Source organism: Terrapene carolina, unplaced genomic scaffold (assembly GCF_002925995.2).
Source record: "Terrapene carolina triunguis isolate 2854851 unplaced genomic scaffold, T_m_triunguis-2.0 Scaffold96, whole genome shotgun sequence".
NCBI lineage: Eukaryota > Metazoa > Chordata > Testudines > Emydidae > Terrapene > Terrapene triunguis.
Window position 1 is genome coordinate 40,219,011 of NW_020664447.1, and position 21,828 is coordinate 40,240,838.

Sequence of the window (21,828 nt, forward strand, 5' to 3'; positions counted from 1 at the left end):
AAGCAAATCCAGGGCCGCCCAGAGGATTCAGGGGGCCTGGGGTCTTTGGCGGCGGGGGGCCCCCACTGCCGAATTGCCGCCGAAGACCCGGCACTTCGGCGGCGGGTCCCGGAGCGGAAGGATCCCCCGCTGCGGGTCAATGGGGCACTTCGGCAGCGGGTCCCGGAGCAGAAGGATCCCCTGCCGCGGGTCAATGGGGCACTTCAGTGGCGGGTCCTGGGGCGGAAGGACCCCCCGCTGCCGAATTGCCCCCGAAGACCCGGAGCGGAAGAAGCTCCGGGGGCCCGGGCCCTGCAAGAGTTTTCCGGAGCCCCCGGAGCAAGTGAAGGACCCCGTTCCAGGAGCCCCGAAAAACTCTCATGGGGGCCCCTGTGGGGCCTGGGGCCTGGGGCAAATTGCCCCACTTGCCCCCCCCCGGGCGGCCCTGAGCAAATCTGAGGTATAAAGGCAGATGATTGAAGTAGGTAAAGAAAGGTAGGCCAATTCTACTCTGCTTAGCCTGATGAGCTTCCACTTCCTCAGTCTGAAGTGGTTCTTAGTTTTCATAGGCTAAGCAATCCATGGGCTGGCTGTTCCCCTGTTTTTGTTTGATATTAGCAGTTTTCTTAGGGTGGATTGTGGCTGAGTTTAACATTCAAGTTAATTGTCTTTTCAGCATGTGAAGCACCCGTACTACAATCTCACAGTGAAAGTCCTCAGAGCTAGAAACATTCACGGCACAGACCTGTGTAAGTCCTTGACCAAAAGTATACAAACTAATGTTGTTCTTCTGTGAACAGAATGCTTCAGTTTCCATAGCACTTGTCTGGCCTCTGTCATGAACACTAAATTAACTTTTACAAGTTTCTAGTCTTAATTTTTTTTAACTGAGGCTGATGAGGAGAGAAAATAGAGAAACAGCCATGGTAGTTTCCGGGTACACTAGTAACATGGAGGAACTGTTTAATTTCTGGTAAATTAAAAATGACAATATTGGTAGGGCAAAAAACGTTGCTCTTCATTTTTCTCTCTTAAACTGGTGTAAATGAGGAATAACTCCAGCAAAGTAAACAGAGTCACACTAGTGTAAAAAGTAGGGTGAGTGCAAAGTGAATCTGGCCCTTTTTACTTTTAAACCTTCAATACTGTATTCATCTTCTCCTGACCATTTTAAAAAATAAACTAAACAAAATTACGTGACAGTGTTCAGTTGCTTTAGTCAACTCCCTTTGAAAACATTGCTTTTATTTTCAAATTAAAGTTATTCTTAACTAGAGTTTGTCTTTAGCCTGATTTTTCAAATGTGGTTGCATTTATAAAAATGAACACATTTGCTGCACCTGAAAAACCATTTGTGCATATAAACAGCCATTTATGTGTGCAAATTAGGTAACTGGGTACCTGACTACCCCGTTGCATGTTTACTGAATCTCCATGCACAAATGGCTGTTTATATGCGTGTATGTGTGCACACACAGGTTTCTGCAGACAGAAAAGGTGATTCTTTTTTGTGGGTGCACCTGTAGGAATTGTAGGCTGTGTGTGAGGAAAGATACGGGGAGAACATAGCCTTTCTTCCAGTTCATCTTACTGCACTTGTATCTTAGTGCACTGTGCTTAGAGGTGGGGATTATATAATTAACTTTGATAAGCTGATCCTACTGCATAAAGAACCTGTAAGTTCTCTGAGTGCAGTTTTCCTGTATCTTGATGGTTGGCTCCTAGTAGGTTGCTCCAGCCAAGAGGTCAGGTTGGTGGCTTTGTTCCTGCTCCATCTTCTAGTAGCAATGGGTGTCTGTGTAAACAAAGAAAAGTCCAGTTTAACACCTACACTGGCGATAAACTTTATCAGAGTGACACTGGACTCCATTTCAACAAGAGCTATCCTCACCACAGAAAGATTTCAGTTAATGAGCAATCTGATAGCACGGATTACTTATTGACCGAAGATAATGGTCAAGCTGTGCCTTTCTCTTCTAGGTCACATGGCCTCTTGCATTTATGTGACACCAATTGCCAGACTTCATCTATGCTGCCTACAGGCCTGGATCTGGTCAGTCTATGCAGCAGACAAGGATCACATCAACACGAGAGTGACCATTCCCTTTCTTATTTGGTGGTCAAACCTGGATGGAATGAGAGTTGGCATCCTCCTCATCACTCCCGCCCCTAGTACCACCATCATAAAAGATGGATCCCTTATGGGTTGGGGTGCTCACTTGAACAACCACACCGTACCAGGTATTTGGATACTCCAGGAGGCCAGACTGCACATCAGTCTACTGGTACTTAGGGCAGACTGTGTGGCATGAAGACTTCTTTTCAGCTCATTTATTCTCTCCATGTCCAAGTAATATTGAGCAACATCACCGTGGTCTTTTACATAAATGACCAGGACAGAGCAAAATCTCTTCCCCTTTGCCTAGAAGCAGCCAGACTTTGGAACAGGTGCACCAGAAACCACATCACTATCCAATCCACATACCTTCCAAGGGTTCAGTACTCTTTAGCAGACAACCTGAACAGACACTTCTCTGCAGACTGTGAGGGGGAGATACACAGCTCTATCCTGAATAAGAGATTCATTCAGTGGGAAACACCTTAATGGGATCTCTTCGTGTCCCAAACAAACAGGAAGCTTCCCTTATAGTGCTCCAGAGGAGCTATGGATCATGGCTCCCAGGGCAATGCTCTCCTGTTGTCATGGATGGACAAACTCAGATATGCCTTTCTGCCTGTTCTCCCATTACTACAGGTCTTGAGAAAGATCCACCATGAAAGGGCCAGAGTCATTCTCCTCACACCCACTGGCCCAGACAGTTTTGGTTCACCAGAACTCCTGAGAATGTCAGTTCATCCTCCTCTCATGATCTGCTCCTTCCTGGATCTCCTTACTCAGGAAGGGGGCAGAATCAGACACCCCCATCCAGACCCACTCCACCTCATGGCCTGGTGTTTGGATGGGCATCAGAACTAGAGCATCTTTGCTTGGCAGCCATCCAAGATATTCTTATTCAAAGTAGGAAAGACTCAACTAGGACCTGCTACCTAGCTAAATGGAGATGCTTCTCTCTACCTGGGCTCAGTGTAGGCAGCCTTCTCCAAGTTCTGAGATATACCAGTTGTGTTAGTTTACCTGTTGTTTTTAAAGATCTCAGAACTTTCCATTAGCTCACTGCAGGTCCATTTTGCAGGGTTCAGTGCTTGCCTTCTTCCAGTAAAAAGAGGTTCCATCTTTACTCACCTTACAATAGTGAGATTCATGAAAGGCCTAGTTCAAATTTTTCCGCCAGTCGTCAAACCTGCATCTCAATGGGACTCCATCTCGTCCTATCAGCACTCCCCAGGCTGCCATTTGAACCCTTGACAACATGCTTCGTGTCGCACCTATCCATTAAAGTTGTATTTTTAGTTGCTATTACCTCAGTCAGAAGGGTGAGCGAGATGGAAGCCCTCCTGGCAGACCCAACATATGTTATTTTTCACACAGAAAAGGTCTCCCTTCTGCTCCATCCTAAATTCCTTTCCAAAGTTATTTCTGAATTCCATATCAACCAAATTATCCACTTACCTGTTTTCTTCCTGAAACCCTGTGTCTCTGTGGAGGAGAGGAGACTTCATTCCCTTGATGTCAGACATGCCTGGTCATTCTACCTGCAGAGGACCAAGCCTACCAGAAAATCACCTAGGCTATTTCTTTCCATAGCAGAAAGGTCACAAGGACAAAGTATATCCTGTCAAAGAATCTCTAAATGGATTTCTGGGTGCATCATCGTGTGCTACCAATTAGCACTTGTCCCTCTGCCTGATGGGATAAGGGGACACTCCATGAAAGCACAAGCTGTGTCTACAGCATCCCTGCAGGAAGAACTGATAGTGGATATATGCAGAGTAGCTACCCGGAGCTCCATTCACACATTCACAAAACATTGCACACTAGTTCAGGCCTCTGCTGGGGGTGCAGTAGTGGAAGCTGCAGTACTTCAAGCATCTTTGCAGCTGGCATCCTCACACTCTCCTCCAGGATGAACACTGCTTGCCATGTGTGGAATACATATAGGGACCAGCACTTGAAGAAGAAATGGAGGTTACTTACATGTAACTGAATGTTCTCGGATATGTGGTCTGTATGTGTATTCTAGTACTTGCCCTCCATCCCCTCTGCTGCTGTCTTCATGGTATGAAGAGGCACTGGAGAGGCCTGCACCACCTTTTATGCCCTCAGTCTGGAGCATGAGGTGAGCTCCTGTGCATGTGCAGGCCAGTGGACACTGCTTGTTAGAATTTCTGGACCCGTGTGGAATACAAGTAGAGCCACAGGTCTCAAAGAACTTCCAGTTACAGGTAAGTAACCTCAATTTTTGGTGTTTTGGCTGCTTTTTGCATCTTAAGTGGAATTGACTCCATAGGAACATGTTTGTTTGGACAGCCATTTTGAATGTTAGGTCGTTGATATTCAGTAGCCCGAACTAAAAACTGAAAAGAAAGTGGATAATGAGACATGATGGGTTTTGAACACAGGCGCTGACTTTTCAAAGTGCCAGGGGATGCTCGACCCCCACAGCTCCACCCCAGGCCCTGCCCCCATTCTACCTCTTCCCCCCCAAGACCCCACTCCACCCCGCCTCTTCCCGCCCCCGCTCCACCCCCACCCCGCCTCTTCCTGCCCAATTCCACCCTCTCCCCTGAGTGTGCCACGTCCTCGCTCCCCCCCTTCCATTCCCTCCTCCCCCCAGCCTCCTGCATGCCAAGAAACAGCTGTTTGCAGCGGGCGGGAGGCACATGGAGGGCGGGGGAGGCACTGATCCGTGTGACCTGCCAGTGGGCGGGAAGCACTGAGGGTGGGGTGGGGGAGAGATGATGGGGGGCTGCCAGTGGGTGCTCAGCACCCACGATTTTTTCCCAGTGGGTGCTCCAGCCATGGAGTCGGTGCCTATGGTTGCGAAGAAAGCTATGAGTAGGGCCCTACCAGTTCATGGCCATGAAAAACACATTACGGGCCATGAAATCTGGTCTCCCTTCCATGAAATCTGCTCTTTTGTGTGCTTTTACCCTATACTATACAGATTTCACAGGGGAGACCAGCATTTCTCAAATTGGGGTCCTGACCCAAAAGGGAGCTGTGGGGGGGTGGTGGTGTCACAAGGTTATTTTAGGGGGCTTGTGGGGTTGCCACCCTGATTTCTGCGCTGCTTTCAGATCTGGGTGGCTGGAGAGCAGCAGCTGTTAGCTGGGCACCCAGTTGTGAAGGCAGCGCCCTGCCAGCAGCAGTGCAGAAGTAAGAGTGGCAATACCAAACCATGCCACCCTTTACTTCTGCGCTTCTGCCTTCAGAGCTGGGCAGCCAGAGAGTGGCAGCTGCTGACTGAGGGCCCAGCTCTGCAGGCAGCAGCGCATAAATAAGGGTGGCAATATCATACCATGTCATCCTTACTTCTGTGCTGCTGCTGCTGGTGGTGGCTCTGCCTTCAGAGCTGGGATCCCGGCCAGCAGCCGTCGCTCTCCAGCTGCCCAGCTCTGAAGGCAGCACCACTGCCAGCAGCAGCACAGAAGTAAGAGTAGCAGTACTGAAAGCTCCCCTACAATAACCTTGCAACCCCCCCACAACTCCTTTATGAGTCAGGACCCCAACAATTACAAAAGTGAAATTTCAGATTTGAATAGCTGAAATCATGAAATTTATGATTTTTAAAATCCTATGACTGTGAAATTGACCAAAATGGACTGTGAATTTGGTAGGGCCCTAGCTTCAGGGTTCACGGTTTCAGGGTTTTCCTGATGCCAATCTTCTGTCCTCCCTTTCAGTATCTAAGGCAGACTGCTATGTGGCATTGGATCTTCCAACTGCATCTCCAGTCACATCTCGAACACAGGTTGTTTATAATTCCAGTAATCCAGAGTGGAATGAAACCTTTGAATACAGGATCCACAGCTCTGTGAAGGTGAGGTGGGTTTCTTTGACGTGGAGCTGGCTAGATTATTCTACGCCATCTGCAGTGGAAGGGTCTTAGCATTCAAAAAACAAAGGGTCATTATTATAGAGGTACAAATACTGAAATAAAATTTAGGGATTCAAGATCTGCCTCTATCAAGCTCTTCGCTTCACTGAGAAGGTGTATTTCTGACGACAAACGTACGAGGTAAATTTCAGTGAAGCCTTGTTTTAAATAAACAAGAGTCTGGAAAAATAGTGGTGCAGGGAAAAGTAGGCACTGTGCCTTTTATGGACTCTTGAGATGGTGGCAGCATAGATGAAGAAATTATGCTTTTTGCAGTTTTCTCAAAGGAAAGTGTTTGTTTGCAAGTTGAATAATATTGTTTATATAGAACTGTACGTCTGAAAGTGCTGTGTGAACTAATCCTCACAAGATTTCAGTGTGGTTGGGTAAGCAAATTCCTGTTGTATACATGAGAAAACTGAGGCCCAAAAGTGTTGTGGCTTTTCTCCAAACCACACTGGAAGTCTGTGACAAAGCCAGGATTAAAAATCAGGTTTCCAATCCAAAGCTCAAATCATTAGACACCACTGCCTCCTTAATAAAGAACCATAAGACATAACTGGAGATGGGGTATCAAATTCAGCATCCCCATTCAGGAGTTTAAGGAAGAGAGGCAAGGTGGGAATGCTGTTCCTCACCAGGATGTCATGTGGGATTGGCTGATTGAGCTCTAACCTGGTTTGCCTTCTGGAAAGGCTTTGGCTCCTGGGCTGGTTTTTAAGAGTTTTATGACAGGTGTTGTAGAGATGTATATTAAATCAGTCTCTGCTAACAACATAACCTTCTGTGAAAAGAAGTCAACAGACTATACCAAGAGTTAATCAATTTCCTATTGATAGCCAAGTAGCAACAGCATAGTAATATCTGTAAAACTTTTCTCTGTTGGAAGCCACTCTGCAGGAAGCCTGAAATGCTGCCTGTTGTTTTTTCAAACTTGCTAGGGCAGCAGCCATTAGAGTTATGTTGAAAAACTTATGTACCCCTGAGCCTTCCTAAATAATATCACTTACTTAAGACACAATTTAAGACACATTACAAACGTTGAATCTATCTCCCCTTGTAAGTATTTTCACACTTGCTGCTTATCAAACTGTCTGTACTGAGCTATCTTGATTATCACTTCAAAAGTTTTTTTTCTCTTACTTAATTGGCCTCTCAGAGTTGGTAAGACAACTCCTACCTGTTCATGCTCTCTGTATGTGTGTATATATATCTCCTCAATATATGTTTCACTCTATATGCATCCGAAGAAGTGGGTTGTAGCCCACGAAAGCTTATGCTCTAATAAATTTGTTAGTCTCTAAGGTGCCACAAGTACTCCTGTTCTTTTTAAGACACAACGTATCATTTGATTACTGAATTGCATGGCATTCAAAACCGCTCACAAAGCAAAGGAGGCCAAGACCTCTGAGAAAAGTTTTCATACCCAACTGCAGGGGATGCTGGCTTATATTTGTTGATAGCTAACTGGTTCTTGTCTAATGTGTTTGCCTAACTGTCTGACATTCTCTCCCTGACCAATAAGCTTACTGTGTCCTACCCCAGAGCATTACTGTTGGCTATTAGCAGGAATGTACTGCAGCATTTAAATGCTTGTCTAGCTTAAAATTTGTTCTCCCAACTTAATATATTGAGTGGAACTAAATGGGGTCTCTGCGGACTATGCTTGTGATTCCACCATCACATGGCTATGCTAGTTGCTTGCCTTTTTTTCAAGTCTGCTCCCCTTCTCTACTTTTCCTCTTGTTCTGCCTCTTCCTCCTGCTTTGTTCCTTCACTCCTTCCAGACCCCAAGTCTGTTACTGGGGAGAATATGATGTGTATTTGACTGCCCCAGTCCCTATTGCCACTCTCTTTACGTCACATAGATGCCTGCTGTGTCTATCGATTACCTCACCTCTTCAGGTGTCATATGTTCACTGAGGGTGTTATGCATACTGACCCTAGGTGTGTTGGCTGTCCCACATTCTCTAGTCTGGGGCACATGCCAGCAGAAGTAGCATCCATGTGGAGGTTTGTCACAAAACACAAACTTAGTAGAGGAAATGTTTTAGTTAATTAATTAATTTTTTTAAATTAATTAATGGAGATATCCCATCTCCTAGACCTGGAAGGGACCTTGAAAGGTCATCGAGTCCAGCCCCCTGATTTCACTAGCAGGACCAAGTACTGATTTTGCCCCAGATCCCTAAGTGGCCCCCTCAAGGATTGAACTCCCAACCCTGGGTTTAGCAGGCCAATGCTCAAACCACTGAGCTATCCCTCCCCTTGCTTGAAAATAAAAGGATAGAAAACTTCAAGTCACCAGGGCCTGATGAAATGCTTCCTAGAATACTCAAGGATCTGACTGAGGAAATATCTGAGCAATTAGTGATTATCTTTGAAAAGTCATGGAAGACGCGAGAGATTCCAGAAGACTGGAAAAGGGCAAATATAGTGCCAATCTATAAAAAGGGAAATAAGGACAACCCAGGGAATCACAGACCAGTCAGCTTAACTTCTGTACCTGGAAAGATAATGGAGCAAATAATTAAGCAATCAATTTGCAAACATCTAGAAGATAATAAGGTGATAAGTAACAGTCAGCATGGATTTGTCAAGAACAAATCGTGTCACACCAACCTGATGGCTTTCTTTGACAAGGTAGTGGGTGGGGGTGGGAGAGGAAGCAGTAGACATGGTATATCTTGACTTTAGTAAAGCTTTCGATACTGTCTCGCATGACCTTCTCATAAACAAACTAGGGAAATGCAACCTAGATGGAGCTACTATAAGATGGGTGCAAAACTGGTTGGAAAACCATTCCCAGAGAGTGGTTCACAGTGATGCTGGAAGGGCATAATGAGTGGGGTCCCACAAGGATCAGTTCTGGGTCCAGGTCTGTTCAATATCTTCATCAATGATTTAGATAATGGCATAGAGAGTACACTTATAAAGTTTGCGGATGATACCAAGCTGGGAGGGGTTGCAAGTGCTTTGGAGGATAGGATTAAAATTCAAAATGATCTGGACAAACTGGAGAAATGGTCTGAAGTAAATAGAATGAAATTCAATAAGGACAAATGCAAAATACTCCACTTAGGAAGGAACAATCAGTTGCACACATACAAAATGGGAAATGACTGCCTAGGAAGGAGTACTGCAGAAAGGGATCTGGGGGTCATAGTGGATCACAAGCTAAATATGAGTCAACAGTGTAACGCTGTTGCAAAAAAAGCAACCATCATTCTGGGATGTATTAGCATGAGTATTGTTAGCAAGACACGAGAAGTAATTCTTCCACTCTACTCCGCACTGATTAGGCCTCAACTGGAGTATTGTGTACAGTTCTGGGTGCCACATTTCTGGAAAGATGTGGACAAATTGGGGAAAGTCCAAAGAAGAGCAACAAAAATGATTAAAGATCTAGATAACATGACCTATGAGGGAAGATTGAAAAAACTGTGTTTGTTTAGTCTGGAAAAGAGAAGACTGAGTGGGGACACAACAGTTTTCAATTACATAAAAGGTTGTTACAAGGAGGAGGGAGAAAAAATATTGTTCTTAACCTCTGAGGATAGAACAAGAAGCAATGGGCTTAAATTACAGCTAGGGAGGTTTCGATTGGACATTAGGAAAAACTTCCTAATTGTCAGGGTGGTTAAGCAGTGGAATAAATTTCCTAGGGAGGCTGTGGAATCACCATCATTGGAGGTTTTTAAGAGCAGGTTAGACAAACACCTGTCAGGAATTGTCTAGATAATACTTAGTCCTGCCATGAGTGCAGGGGACTGGAATAAATGACCTCTCGAGGTCCCTTCCAGTCCTATGATTCTATGATAAGACAAAGGACAGAATAACAAATGAATTGAGAATATCCCTTTATTCCACATTAGGCTATGATAGATTTTATTATTTGACTGTGGAAGATGTTTAGATAAGATTTCTCACTTCTCCCATTGCAGAATATCCTGGAGTTCACCTTCTATGACAAAGGCATTGTGCTGAGGAGTCATGCTGCCTCCATTCATTTTGATGTGGGGAATATTACCCCAGGGCAGACTTTGAACCACACATTTGTGCTAAATCCCCAGGTGAGATTTTTCTACCCAGTGGGGAAAAGACTAGTGCAAGTAGGATGTGTAATTGACATGTGATGAAGAGGCTGGTAGTTGTACCAGGATTACTTCCCACACTAGGTATGTGGCAAGTGTTGATTTATTAAATATTCCTTTCCAAAATGGAGGATAATGTGGCTAACGAGTCTCAACCTGTGCAGTTGTCCTGGATCACATTTCAGAGATAACACTGAACAATCATGTTCTGCTTTTTATCCAGTATTCCTTTGAAGCACTAGCTCTTAAAGCTTCCACCATAGCCCCATGTTCAAACTCCCCTGTTTGGCTTCCAGGACTCACAATATGACACAAACCCTTAGAAATTATTGGTGGTGATTGATATTGAGTCACTGGTGAAAATTCCTCAGGGAAATATTCAGATTTAAAGTCCATATTGCCTCCATGTCCCTCACCACATTTCTGCATGAAATAGAAGGCAATTGCCAAAGTAGGATGTATTGGAGATTTCTTGGGGTGTTTTTAAAGAAAATCTCTATACTGTCCTTTTTGGGAAACATCAGTTTATGCCTTGTAGGCTGTCAGTGCTTCAGAGGAGGTAGTGGGCACAGAAGGTCAATGTATCGGCTGATATCTAAACTAGAGACTGGTGAACTGATTAACAATGGAGTTGTACAAAACTCTGCAGTTTTGTTTTTCAGGGGTTCATGTAAATCTGCTTTCAGTTTTGCTCTGTGAGGGATCAGACTCCTTGAGTTCCAGGTTTAGAATGAAACTCACCTGAAAACAGTGAATTCTTTGTGGTTTCTATATGAATTCATACATTGGTCCAGGCAGGTTTCACAAACCCAACTTGAGGTTTGGATTTGTAATCAGTGCTCAATTTGGTGGAAGAAGAATGGTGGTACTCTCCCAACCTCCATTCACAATCAACTCTGTGCCCACTTGAGAGACCAGTCTGTTCTTCCCGAGGGAGGAATTGCGGGGGGAATTCAGGGAGACGGAATGCAATTATTCAAGCAGAATTTTCCTAGGAGGGTGAAACAAACACATCTACTCTTGTAAAAACATGCACTTTAAGCGGAACAACCACCACTGCTCAACTATACTGGATCCTTACTGACCCAGAGGGATATATGACTTCATTGTCAGCACCACATCCTGCAATATATTGATTTTTCTTAGAGGTCTTCCATCTAAGCACTGATTAGACTTGGAGCATATTTTAGCTGGGGAGATCTGAAGTGGCAGGAGTGCAGGCTGTAGAGGGAAGCCAAGGCATGAATATTGGCACAGAAGGCCCATGGTTGGAAATGGCCATTAAGGGTACATATGTGCTCATTACCTTGATGAAGCTGGGTATAATTTTACTTTTTGGAAAGGTCTCCACTATAGGCTGCTGCGTTTTGTTTGCTCTTCATATCCTCCATCACGTTATAGCCGAGCTCCTCTGCTATATGGCAAGAACAATCACAAACCCCCACCACTGCTGTTGCTGCCACCTCAATGACTGAGTGCTGTCACGGCACTGCTGTGACTAAAGATTATCTGGGAGCTTATGATAAAGTGTAACCCACACACCACCTGGGTGTGGTGTTCTGTCCCATCTAGTGGCACCGAGACCACTTAGAGAGATTAATGAGTCTGCTTTACAGCCTTAGCTAAGAGCCAGTTGGCTTTTAGCTCATGCAGTGGAGGCTCATGCACTAAAATCTCCAGAGCCCCCACTTGTAACACCGACAGACCCCGGTCGTCGTGATCGAATCTGGGGCCTCTGGAGCTTAGTGCATGAGCCTCTACTGCATGAGCTAAAAGCCAACTGGCTCTTAGCTAAGGTTGTAAAGCAGACTCACTAATCTCTCTCTCGGTCTCTCTAAGTGGTCTCGGTGCCACTAGATGGGACAGAACAACACACTAGGAGATGTGTGGGTTACAGAAGCACTTGGTTTTTTTAGTAGGGAAGTACTTGCTCCTTGCTGTCGCCTCCACTTTACTCCCATTTAAGATTTTTAATCACAGTGTTTCTCTGTATATTTAGCCCTCCGGCAACACAAATGAGCCTGGAGGGAATCCATGCTACAGCATAAGATGCATGGGTGAAGGGTAACCTCAGCAGTGTGTCTCTCTTCAGATCAGTTGGGTTTAGCTTCATGGTGAAGGTGCAATGTTTGGACTAGGAGAAGATGGGTAGGTACCACCTTCCACGCTATTAGCTCTCTATGCCAGCCTCAGGGGTGGCTGCCCATGCTCCCTGTTGGCAGCAAGGTGCTCTAATGGCAGCAGTTTAACACAGAAAGGGGAAGGAGAATGAAGAGAATAAAAATTTAGACTAAATGAGAGGCTACATGTCTTTGTATCAGAGACAGATCAGCTCAGATATCTGTAATGGCCCAGTGTAAAAGATATCTTTGTGAGAAGTTACAGAAGAATGGCCAAACTGGGTCATGCCAATGGTCCATCTAGCCCAGTATCCTGCCTTCCTACAGTGATCAGTGACAGATGCTTCAGACGGAGTGTACAGAACAGGCAATATATCAAGTGATCCATCCTTGTCATCTAGTCCCAGCTTCAGCCAGGGGAAGGTTAAAAACCCAGAGCATGGGGTTGTGTCCTTGACCATCTTGGCTAGTAGCCACTGATTAACTTATCCCCCATTAACTTATCTAATTCTTTTTTGAACCCAGATAAACTTTTGGCCTTCACAACATCTCCTGGCAATGAGTTCCACAGGTTGACTGTGCGTTGAGTGAAGTACTACTTTTGTTTATTCTAAACCTGCTGCTTATTAATTTCATTGGGTGACCCTTAGTTCTTTTGTTATGTGAAGGGGTAAATAACACTTCCTTATTCACTTTCTCCACACCATTCATGATTTTATAGACCTCTGTTATATCACCCCTAATTTGTCTCTTTTCCAAGCTGAACAGTTTGTCTTTTTACTATCTCCTCATACCGTTGTTAATTTTTGTTGTCCTTCTCTGTACTTTTTCCAATTCTAATATATCTTCCTTGAGTTGAGGCGACCAGAACTGGATGCAGTATTTCAGGTGTGGGTATACCATGGATTTATATAGCGGAATTATGATATTTTGTCTTATTATTTATCCTTTTCCTAATAGTCCCTAACATTGTTAGCTTTTTTTGACTGCTGTTGCACATTGAGCAGTTTCAGAGAACTATCCACAATCTTTCTTGAGTAGTGACAGCTAATTGACCCCATCATTTTGTATGTATAGTTGAGATTATGCTTTCCAATATGCGTTACTTTATTTTTGTCTAATGACAGGTTTCAGAGTAGCAGCCGTGTTAGTCTGTATCCGCAAAAAGAACAGGAGTACTTGTGGCACCTTAGAGACTAACAAATTTATTAGAGCATAAGCTTTCGTGGGCTACAACCCACTTCTTCGGATGCAGCCCACGAAAGCTTATGCTCTAATAAATTTGTTAGTCTCTAAGGTGCCACAAGTACTCCTGTTCTTTTTATTTTTGTCAACATTGATTTTCATCTGCTCTTTTGTTGCCCAGTCACCCAGTTTTGTGAGATCTCTTTGTAAGTCTTTGCAGTCAGCTTTGGACTTAACTATCTTGAGCAATTTTGTATTGTCTGCAGACTTTGCCATCTCAGTGTTTTACCCCTTTTTCCAGATCATTGATGAATATGTTGAATAGCAGTAGAGCTGGCCCCAGTACAGCTCCTTGGGGGACCTGGCTATTTACCTCTCTCCACTGTGAAAACTGACCATTTATTCCTACGCTTTTTCCTGTCTTTTAACCAGTTACTGATCCATGGGAGGACCTTCTCTCTTATCACATGACTTCTTACTTTGCTTAAGAGCCTTTGGTGAGGGACCTTGTCAAAGGCTTTCTCAAAGTCCAAGTATACTATATCCACTGGATCGCCTTTGTCCATATGTTTGTTGACCCTCTCAATGAATTGTGATAGATTGGTGATTTCCCTTTACAAAAGCTGTGTTGGCTCTTCCTCAACATATTATATTCATCTTTGTGTCTAATAATTCTATTCTTTACTATAGTTTCAACCAATTGGCCTGGTACTGAAGTTAGGCTTACTGGCCTATAATTACAAGGGTTACCTCTGAAACTTTTTTAAAAAATTGGTGTTAAATTAGCTATCCTCCAGTCATTTGGTACAGAGGCTGATTTAAGCAATAGGTTACATACCACAGTTAGTAGTTCTGTAGTTTCATATTTGAATTCCTTCAGAACTCTTGGTTGAATATCATCTGGTCCTGGTGACTTATTACCATTTATCAATTTGTTTCAAAATCTCCTCTATTGACACCTCAATCTGGAAGAGTTCCTCAGATTTGTCACCTAAAAAGAATGGCTCAGGTGTGGGAATCTCCATCACATCCTGGGAAATGAAGACTGGTGCAAAGAATTCATTTATCTTCTCTGCAACAGCCTGGTCTTCCTTGTCTCCTTTAGCACCTCAATCATCTAATGGCCTGTAGCCCAGTGGGCCAGCGTACCTGTATTATATTCATTTATTGTATTTAGTAGTAATACAAGGAACTTATAGGCTTTTATCCTGTAAGATTTGGCTTTAGTAGATAGTGTGAGGCTTGAGGCCTATAACCTTTGGTATAGATAAGCTTAAGTAACTCATAAGTTATAGGGAACTGAAAGTAGCATGCAAGAGGGGGAATTTTGTCCAGAATACTGACATCAGCCACCCACAGACCCCAGCTGACCCCAGCACAGAACATAGCTGACACCAGCATTTGGAAAGTTCCGGACAGGACCTCTGACCGCAAAGCTGCCATGACAGCAAAGTGAGGTGTATGCTAATAGGGTAACATCATGCATATATTAACCTATAGAAAACGGACACCTTAAGGGAAGGAAATACAAATAAAGACCTCTATTGAATATGTATTGGTCATGGCAGCATCAGCGTAACCTACTATAAAAGTAACATCCATGGGGCAGCAGATTGGTTGGAGAAATGTAGACCTTGGGAGGGGCCAGAATGATGGCCACCGGGAAAGATGAGGACGATGACGGTGATGAGAAAGATAATGGTTAAGTATGAAAGATAAGGGTGTAAGTATGGACGTCCAAATGTACTTTCTGTATTATCTCTATCTGCTTTGTTAAGTTTGTGAGTGTATAATTTTTGCTAAATTATTAATAAATCATATATTTATGTATATAAAGAATTCCTATCATGTGAGTGTTGCACCTGTGCACATCGGGGTTCCCAAATTATATGATAATTTTATAATAACCTTACTGGGACTGCTCTTGGGACAAGAACCTATTAATCCTTAAGTTACATTTATATTTACCCAACTTTGAGTCACACTACAGGCCCCACTGATTTTTTGGCAGACTTCCTGCTTCTAATGTATTTCATTTTTTTTTTCACGGTTAGTTTTTGTGGCTCATACTAGTTGCTCTTCAAATTCTTTTTTGGCTTTCCTAATTATACTTTTACACTTGACTTGCCAGAGTTTATGCACCTTTCTATTTTTCTCAGTAGGATTTGACTTCCAATTTTTAAAGGATGCCTTTTTGTCTCTAACTATCTCTTTTACTCTGTTTAGGCATGGTGGCATTTTTTTTGATCCTATTACTGTTTTTTTTTTATTTGGGGTATACATTTAGTTTAAACCTCTATTATGGTCTTTTTTAAAAGCTTCCATGCAGCTTGCAGGCATTTCCCTCTTGTGACTGTTCCTTTTAATGTTCATAGCTTCCTCATTTTTGTATAGTTCCTCCTTTTTTAAATTAAATACTACTGTGGGGGTTTTCTTTGGTATTCTTCCCCCCCTCCCCTGGTCTCCATCCTGGTCAGGTGGTTGGTAGTATATTCCTATTGCTATACTCTTATTATTCAAGCATGGAATTTCTATCCATAGACATTCCATGGATAGAAGTTATCATGGAAGGGGAAAAAAGGACTGGGGTGGGTCTGGAGCTATGAAATGTGTTCTCCAATATTCAGGTGACCCATTGTGTGTCTGGTTTCTTTCAAGGAAAAGGAGGGGAAAGAAGAGTTGGATGTGGAATTTTCTCTGGAAGAAAGGTGAGGTACCCACCAGGTGCTGCTAACTGTACATCTAGTTTTGAATTAATCCTTTACAATCCACTGTAGTACTTCTCAGTGCACTCACTATGTGAGGGGATGCGTCAACAAAGCTGCTGCTTCCTCAGTTTGAAGGGGTTGTTGAAGCGCTGCTCCGAGGGAGTCACAATCTTGGTATCCTAGATGTGTCTAGGGCAGGTTAATGCAGCTGGATATTTCACAGTATATATTCCAGTGTTTCGTTGCAGTATGTCTGGGATGACTGGTATCCTGTTCAAATCCTTCCTTCTTGGGTTCTGGCTATCCTGTGACAAGGTGGGAGAATCCAAAGCAGCTGTATAAAACCAAGATGCTATTTCTCCTCTGACAGTGGAAAACTTTTGTCTGACATAAAGGAAGCATTTGCTTCAGTGTCAGATTATAGATTATAAAAAGCCTATCACAGTTTAGGCCCCAAATGCAGAGAGTTGAGAGAGGTAGGTAAGGAACCAAAACTCATTCATATTATTCCTTCATTTCCACAGCACAGCTCCCCACACTGAGGCCATCACCAATGGAGTTCTAGTGGTGAGCAGAAGATGTGTTTTTACTTATCATGCTGGAGGGCTGTTATTTGGTGTGGGTTGTGCTGTTGGTGGTGCACTGCTTTCCACACTCCCCTTTCATTCTCTCACATCAGAGAGACTCTCTTTGGCTGCGATTGTAGTGATGTCTCCCACTTCCCCACAGGGTGTCAGCTGGGTATATACCTGGGACTTTAAGTACCACAGAAGAGACCTCAACCTTATGAGCTAGAGAATAACTCCATTAGTTATAGAATAGTTAAAGAATAACTCCATTACTGGTTGCAGTAGTAGGCTGTTATACTCTAGTGGACCTACCACTAAAGGGTGACATGACCCACTTTTTCCATATGTTACACTGTCACCTGCAAGCATTTCTTGAAATTGCTGTGTCTGGCAGAGGGGTGATCATTTTCATTGCAGCGTGTTTGCTGTGGGGCAGATTTTGAAAAGCTGTGTTTCTGGAGAACGTGTGTCTGGTGGCGGGAGTATTTTGGACCTCTCCCAGTGCTGAGGTACACATTGCTTTCCATAGAAGATCCCTGCACTTCCATTCCTATGCCCCTTAATAACAAATGATTTTAAGAGCCAATCTCTCCAGGCCAGTTTTATTTGGCACTGGTTTAGGTCGGAAGCAACCAGGAATAAGAAGTTGGAGGAAGGTGCTCAAGCCATAGAGTCATTCTGAGCACTGCGACGAGAGTTTTGCTTGGGGGGAATGCTCTTCTGGATGCAGGAACAAATCTGTCCTGAACTGACCTTAGTTTTGTTCTTGGATTAATCATCTAACAACTTCTCATCATAGAGACTAGCATTAGCATCCATGAGGAAATGAACACAATTTCTTAGTCAGAGTTAAGTTCTCACAGCCCATTCTTTTCACATAGGCTCATCCCTGCCTGTGTGTTCAAGGCTCCATCAATAAAAGTGAGAAGACCAAATGGATAATACAGGGTAGGTCTTGTGAGAGACATGGCAATTTCCTGCAATAGCCTTGAAAAACCTTATTGAATTAAGTTAAGTATCTTTGGAGTCCATTGTGTTAAATGCAAAGGTTATGTATTATTGTGGGCCTTTGTCTGCCGATCACCTTTTCCATGAGGCCAGGATCAAAGGCCCAAGCTGTGTAAAGGAAAAACTGAGCTATTCATGACTGTTATGAACTTGTGGTCACAGATAAACCCCTTTGTGGGGTTTGAAGGACTGACTAGTAACAGAGCTCTTTCTGGAGTTGAGGGGTGATCTCTGGCAAGTTTATTAGCATGCATGTAGGTTCCTTTACTGTTTTTAATATTTTTCTCTCTAATGCTTTCACCTTAAGAATAAATGTGCTTGCTCACAAAGGGCTGTGTGGTAACTTATAACTGCTGGCAATTACATCTATTCATACCCTTTAAAGAGAAAGCTAAGTGCAGATGCTAGCCTGTTTATGGAGTCTGGCTTTCTGGGGATATCACAGTGTAGGCAGGGAACTACTGTGCAGCCTGGAAACACTCTGATCCAGAGGGAGAGAAATGTGGTCTCTGCTCAAGAGAAGAAAGTTGAGTAGCTGGGAGCCTAGCATGGGTGCATTCAAGGGACTGCGAGGGGGGAATACAGGTGCAGTTGTCCTGAACTGTGATGGATATATCCTTCCTTTGACATATACATCCAATTCAGGGGTTAAGTGGCAGAGGATATGGTGAGGAACTGCACTTCCCCTTGTTATGGAGTTGTATAAAAAACATTGATATGGGCTTAACAGGACCTTTTGTTCACCTGGCTGGCAAAGGGCAGATACTGACATTCCTACAAAAGGGGGATTGTGAGGACGACAGCTGGGGCAAACAAGGATAATTCTGTAGGTATTCTGTAAAATAACACTACCCCCTCCCTGCCAAAATCCATCCAAACAAAATTCCCATTTTTCACTTAATGCAGTCCCTCAATGCTATCTGCAGTGCTGGGGGCACAGCTAACACACCTCCGCTGCCACCATATCTGTATTCGGTTGGATGAGCAGAACCCACCTGGAAAACAGGAAACCCATCTTAATGTTACAAGGGTTCATATGTAGGTTTGACAGCTGGAGATGATCAGCAGAGAAGCACTGCAGGCAGGGTGTTGGGGAATCAATGTGGAATCTGTTCTGGAGGATGTGAGAAGTTCTGGTATCTGGGAGGGGATTCTTGTTGAGGCATTAGTCACTTGAGAAGAGTTGATTGCAATCTAAAGTAGTATATTAGGGATTTCCTTTTCTGTCTTTATGCTCTTAATTGTGTGGACTGAATCTTTCATTTCCTTATTCAGAGAACTGTCAAGTCAAGTTGTCTGTGCCAGGGGCCTTTGAGAATCGGTCATCCACTTTCTGCAGTGCTGATTCAGAAGAGAGAAGGAAGATCCCATTTCTCTTCCACGTAGACAGAGAAATCTGCCCAGAGATGCACTTGGAGCTGCTGCAAACGACAACTGTCCTAGAGGTGAGAAACAGCATTTGCCAGAGGCTTAATCCACTAGCCAGGCAAATCTATTCTGAAGCCAGGTCCTCGGCTCCTGAAAATGACACTTGGGTCCTGACTTACGTTCCGTTCATAATAATTCCATGTACTACCCCAGTTGGACAAGTAGTGTTAGAGGCAAAGTTGACATAGCTCTTAAACCCGTTGATGAAAATAAGTTCAGTATGTTAAAATAATAACTATTTATATTAATTATTGGATGTGAGAATACACAACAAATAATTATAGGGTGGGGCTAGCAGTGCCGACTATTGTTAAGATGGCCCAGCACTTCCCATAATAAGATGCTGTTTATTTGCTTATAACTTTACCAAACTTTAACCATTTGGGCTGAAATTTTACTGCCAGATATCTGCCTCATGCTGAATTATTTTGGAAAATTTCAGCCAAAATGATTGAGCTGTTTCTGAGAATGTGCTTAGGGAAAAAGACGTTGTTTTGCCCATGTTTTAAAAAAAAAAAACCCCAACAACCCACCAGGGTGACCTTTTCTTTGAGAAGCTCTAGCACCCCTGTTCCTTGGAGCAGGGACTTGAAATTTGGCAGGAGGGTGGTATTTGTGTCAGGCATATTTCTTTCACCATCCCTATGAAAATCGGCCCAAATTTGGCCAATTTAGTAGCCATTGAAAAATTGCAGTTTGTACATGGTCAGTAGAGAAATGCTAGAACTTTGTAGCTGAATTCCCTGAGAATTCCATCCACATTGGGCATGTCCCACCTTGGAGCTAAGCAGAACATCTCTGCAATTGCAGACTGTGCTGGGGCCAGACACTGGAAGTGGGAGCAAGGGAGCCTGCCTCTCCTGTGCTCTCAATGGCCCTCCTACTGACGCCTAGGGAGTGTGGAGGAGGAAGCTACCTTACTCAAATTTAGAGGGGACAAGAGCTGTACTGGGTGGGGGCGGGGGTAGGCGGGGTAGTGGACTGGAACAAGGAGCCTAGGGGATGAACTGGGACTGAAGGCTGAAAGGAGGGAAACTGTGAGTGGGATGGAATGGGACTGGCTGGGCACGTAGACTGGGAGCTAGGGAGGGAAACAGATGGGACTGAGAGCCAGTGGTTGGGCTGGGGAAACTGAGATTGGATGAAGAGTTGTGGGGAGATTTGGACTAGAACAGATCTGACAAGGAGCTGGAGTGGGGGAGAACTGGGACTGTCTAGGCAAAGAGATTGGCGCATGGAGCCTGAGTGGGGGGGAAGGGGAGGTGCTGACATTGGACAAGGAGCCTGGGGAGGAAGACTGGGACTGTGGAGCAACAGATTGGAAGAGGAGGGGGAAACTAGGACTGCTTGGGCTGGGAGACTGGAGACAAGGGGCGGGTGTAGGGCGGTGGGGAACTGGGAATGGCTGGGCAAGAGGACTCAGACCTGGAGTGGGGTAGGTGACTGGGATGGAATGTCTGGAGGGGTTGAGACTAGGACTTGCTGGGCAAGGAGACTGCTACTGGAGTGAGAAACCTGAAGTATGGAGACTGGAACTAGCTAGGTGAGGAGAATAGACTGGGGCGAGGAGCCAGGGGTGGGGAAGAAACAGGACTGGTTCAGGGACAGGTTGGAGGAGACAGGGCAGAAGGGGTCAACCTTGGTGAGAAATGGTCAGAAGGGTCTGTGCCCACTAGAGCAAACTTCCCTCCAGAGCCTGGAATGGAATCCAAGATTCCTGAGTCTCACCATTCCTCTGCTGTCAGCAAGCATCTCTGAAACCTGCCGGCAAAGTGTTCCCTCTAGTTCTGGGTCGTAGAGACGGTGACAACCTACTACTGCTATCAATTACTCCATTACCTCAAGTGGCAGAGGTCTGTGCAGTGGATCTAAAAGTTCCAACCTGCTGATGAGCCACATAGGTTTATTAAAGGTTAAAAAGGGCATAGTCAAACTCCTATTAAAGTCAAAGGAAAGAGGACTATTGATTTCAGTGGAAATAGGATTGGGCCTTCATATAGTACCATGTATCCAGGTTCAAAGGACAAGTTTATTTAGTTGCTGGTCTTTGGGAATGTTTCTGTATAATGGTCCACTTGTGTGAACTGGGTAGGTCAGAATTGTTTATGTAACTTTAGCTTGTAATTTTTAATTTTTCAAAGTTAGTGATATTTTAAGGAGATATTATCGGTACATCTTTTGCTGAATTGCATGTCTCAATCTGAACTGTGACATAATAAAGTTTTTGTTATTGGATAATTAAACCACCAGCCATTTTTACTCATTTGAACAGCGTACATACGGTTTTCTATTAGTCAATAGCACATAGTTGAGTGGTATGTTTTTATAACAAGTGTGCAGCACCTTGAGTGATGGAAGGTTGCTTCTATAAATGTATAGAAATCGTTACTTTGTATGTAAACCAAGCATTTTAATTCTAGGAGGGATGGAGTGAGGATCTGAAAATGCACACTGCACGCTTAGGGACAGGAACAATCCCTCTTGCAACACTTCCTCTTGGACAGGAAGTTGAAATTAGCATTCCACTAGGAAAGGTAATAGTCTCTCTTTCTATGCACAGGTTTTTGGGGGGCATGGAAATGGTGGACTAAGTTAAGCTTTGTGCTTTTAAGCTCTATGTTGTGTTTTTGTTACTGTTAGTGTTGGTTTTTTAAAGTCAGAAGGATTTGGGGACATAAACTGTTTTTTACAATGTGTTTATACAGCACCCTAGTATAGCGATGCCTGGATCTGACTGG

The 21,828-nt window shown here is 44.0% G+C and overlaps 1 protein-coding gene across 1 annotated transcript in view; it reads left to right on the top strand.

Annotated features, from left to right (window-relative positions):
* The window catches only part of LOC112104902 (cytosolic phospholipase A2 zeta-like), a 41,865-nt gene that overhangs the window by 3,506 nt on the left and 16,531 nt on the right, over positions 1 to 21,828 (top strand). The window contains 8 exon segments of the mRNA XM_024197503.2: positions 656 to 728; positions 5,785 to 5,921; positions 9,923 to 10,051; positions 16,036 to 16,085; positions 16,610 to 16,652; positions 17,536 to 17,602; positions 18,938 to 19,107; positions 21,511 to 21,624. Of these exon segments, the coding sequence (XP_024053271.2) occupies positions 656 to 728; positions 5,785 to 5,921; positions 9,923 to 10,051; positions 16,036 to 16,085; positions 16,610 to 16,652; positions 17,536 to 17,602; positions 18,938 to 19,107; positions 21,511 to 21,624 (783 nt within the window).